We start from the raw sequence: 3156 nt of genomic DNA on the forward strand, positions 1-3156 counted from the left end.
CAAACTGAATTTTTAGGTTACACTATCTTAAAACCACCCTCCCACCCCCCAGAAACCCTGAATAAGTCCCTTGTTCCTACGTTACTTTATACACTAATTAGCACTTATAACTCGTTTATATCCATTTAAAAAAAATATACACCAAGGCCTGGTGCAGTGGCTCGCGCCTGTAATCCTAGCACTCTGGGAGGCCAAGGCAGGATTGCTTGAGCTCAGAGTTCAAGACCAACCTGAGCAAGAGCGAAACCCCATCTCTACTAAAAATAGAAAAACTAGCCAGGCGTGGTGGCACCTGCCTGCAGTCCCAGATACTTGGGAGGCTGAGGCAGGAGGATCACTTGAGCCCAGGAGGTTACAGTGAGCTATGATTGTGGTTCCAGACCCCGTCTCTAAAAAAAAAGGTTGACTGTGGAGACCAAGTCATGGAGCTTGACCTCTTAATTATAACCTTATGTTACAATGCCATTTAAACTGCTAGGGGGTTTTGGTCTAGGTCCAGTTACTGGCTTCAGAGAGTCAATTACTGAGACAATGAGGAGGATTGCCAAAGAAGAAAGGAATTTTTAATACCAAAGATGTCTATTGTGAGAACAGGGAATCAGTCTGAAGTCCCTCTCCCCAACTAATGGGGAGTTGGATTTTTTAAGGAGGGGCTACGAGTATTGGTGCAGGTTGTGGGGGGATAGTGTGTCTTGGTGGTGGAAAGTCTGCCCAGGAGCCTTCAGAATCTCAGCTCCTTGTCTTGCAGAAATTTTACCATTTTCAGGGAAATAACTCAGAAAGGTCCAGTAGTTAGTTAAAAGTTTCAGGATTCTGGTCATCACGCCTTACTGGCCTGAGAAGCTGAAACATGAGGGAGAGGATTATAAAAAAATATATAGGAATCATTGAAATTTGTTCATAGATTGACTTCCTTATTTTCTTGTTCCCAGCTCAGGCCAGATGGCCTTGAGATAAAAGACCCCTTTATTTCTACATCCTTAATGTGGATGTTAAATGTCTTTCCCCCAAAAGAAACACTGCCTATAATTAAATTGCTGTGACTATGCAGTAAACTTGTATGGAAAACAGATTAATCCTGTTAATCTCACCCAGACTTTGCCTGTATAAACGACCCTCAAACCTCCCCACTTTGGAGCACCATGGGGTCTGTGTCCTTTCGGAGGGCCATCTGCGCAAACTTTGCTCTCCAATAAACTCAGTATTTAATCGTATTGCCTGAATCTCATCATTAAGGTTGACAGTTCAATGTCATCTCTGAGAGCCTTCCCTGACCACCCCTACCACTCTGTAGCCCCATATCCTGCTTTATTTTTCTCCAAAGCATTTATCATCGCCTGATTTACATTTATTTTTGTTTCGGCTTTCCTCAATAGAACGTAAACACCAAGAAGTCAGGACTTTGTCTATCTCATTCACCATTCTATTTCACAACACCCTTGATACCATGTCTCAGTAGGAGCTCCTTAAATAGTTGCAGAATTGAACAGCCTCATAAGCGACCACGTGGGCATCCCCGTGGGGCCATAAGCCGCGCCATTTTTTTTGCCAGGATTGGCTGGAGTCTCTGTAACGTGACCGGCAGTCGGCGGCCCGCCTTCGAAGATCGGGAGATCCACTGGGGCCCGCGTTCCGCGCAGGAGCTACTGCGCAGGCGCGGGCCACGGCGCAGGCGCAGAGTGGCCCGGGCGCGCTGCTGGCGGCGGTTGGTGGCGCGCGGCGCCGGCGAGCGGTTGGCGTGAGCGGGACCGAGAGGAGGCAGCCAGAGCCGGCGCCATGGTGGAGAAGGAGGAGGCCGGCGGCGGCATCAGCGAGGAGGAGGCGGCTCAGTATGACCGGCAGATCCGCCTGTGGGGATTGGAGGCCCAGAAACGGTCAGGGCCGGCGCGGCTTGCGGCGCCAAGGGTCTTGAGGGGGCGTCTGGTCTGAGGCGTTCGCGGCCCTGAGGGAGTGGGAAGGTCTGATTTGAAGAGAGAAGGCGGCAATTAATGTACCCAGGGATTGTAGCGCTTTTTAAAGGACTGCGGGGGGGTTGATTGTGTATGCTTCTGGAAGGTACGGGCAGTGGGGACGTCCCAGGAAGGTGGGAGGGCCGTTCCGAGGGATTGGAAGCCTCTGACTCGGGCGTGGGGAAGTCCTGAGGCAGGAGGGGGATTCAAATTCAGGGAATCGGACGCCCGAAAGTGGTGTTGGTGGGGTTTAGGTCGCGGGTGGGGGTTAAGGAAATAAGGAGCCAGAGATACCTGGAAAGGGTGAAGGAGGCGCGTAGTGCATTCATTCGTATATAATGGGAACCTGTTGTGCGCAGGATGCGGGGGAGCCTGGCCAAGCCGACAGACGTGGGCTTACGTTCTTGTGGCTTCTGAACGGCGGGCCGGTCTGAAGGAATGCGGGTTTTGAGTTTTGGAGCAAGTTTTCTCAAATGTTAATCTTGAGAGGCTCCGAGGGTCTGCGGCGGGGCTGGAAGTATCAGGAAAGGTTGCTGTGTCGAGGTGTTGGGGGCGTGTCCAGATCGGAGGAGACGGAGGCTGAGCACTGTGCAGTAGGCGGGGTATTGAGGAGTACTTCGTTATCCGAGGGGACGAGGTCTCTGAAAGAGGGGATCGATTCGATCAAGTAATTATTTAGCACCTACCACAGGCGTTGTTCTAGGCACTGAGCATTTGTCAGTGAACCAGACAGGCTTCTTCCCCATATGGCGCTCACATTCCGATGGGGGAGACAACAAACCTAAATAATACGTGAGGTAATACAAGTGCTAGGGGGGAAAATGGAGCAAAAATACTGCTTGATCAATAAAAGATGGTGAAGTGGGAGAGCTTTTTTGATAGGGTGGCCAAGGAAGGCTTCTGAAGAGGTAACACTGAGCCTCAGACCTGTCTGAAGGGAAAGAGCCCTGTGGCTGTCTGGAAGAACTTTCCTAGCGAAATGAACAGCAAGTGCAAAATCCCAGAGGCCCAGGCATGCTTGGCAAATCAGAGAAATCGGGTGGTTGGAACCTAATGAATTGAGGAATAGCTTTTATTCTGAGTGAGCTACGAAACCCATTGAAGTGTTTTGAGGTTAGGAGTAACATAAGCTGCTTGGATTTTGAAAGGATCACTCTTGCTCTGTGGAGAATAGGTTCAAGTGGGCAGAATTAGAAGTAAAGATTCC

The 3156-nt window shown here is 50.1% G+C and overlaps 1 protein-coding gene across 1 annotated transcript in view; it reads left to right on the forward strand.

Annotated features, from left to right (window-relative positions):
- The first annotated feature begins 1678 nt into the window (after positions 1 to 1678).
- The window catches only part of SAE1 (SUMO1 activating enzyme subunit 1), a 100730-nt gene continuing 99252 nt past the window's right edge, over positions 1679 to 3156 (forward strand). Inside the window, exon 1 of the mRNA XM_012653252.1 lies at positions 1679 to 1874. Within this exon, the coding sequence (XP_012508706.1) occupies positions 1777 to 1874 (98 nt within the window). The 5' untranslated portion in view covers positions 1679 to 1776. The remainder of the gene's footprint in view (positions 1875 to 3156) is intronic.

Source organism: Propithecus coquereli, unplaced genomic scaffold (assembly GCF_000956105.1).
Source record: "Propithecus coquereli isolate 6110/MARCELLA unplaced genomic scaffold, Pcoq_1.0 Scaffold42, whole genome shotgun sequence".
Taxonomy (NCBI): domain Eukaryota; kingdom Metazoa; phylum Chordata; class Mammalia; order Primates; family Indriidae; genus Propithecus; species Propithecus coquereli.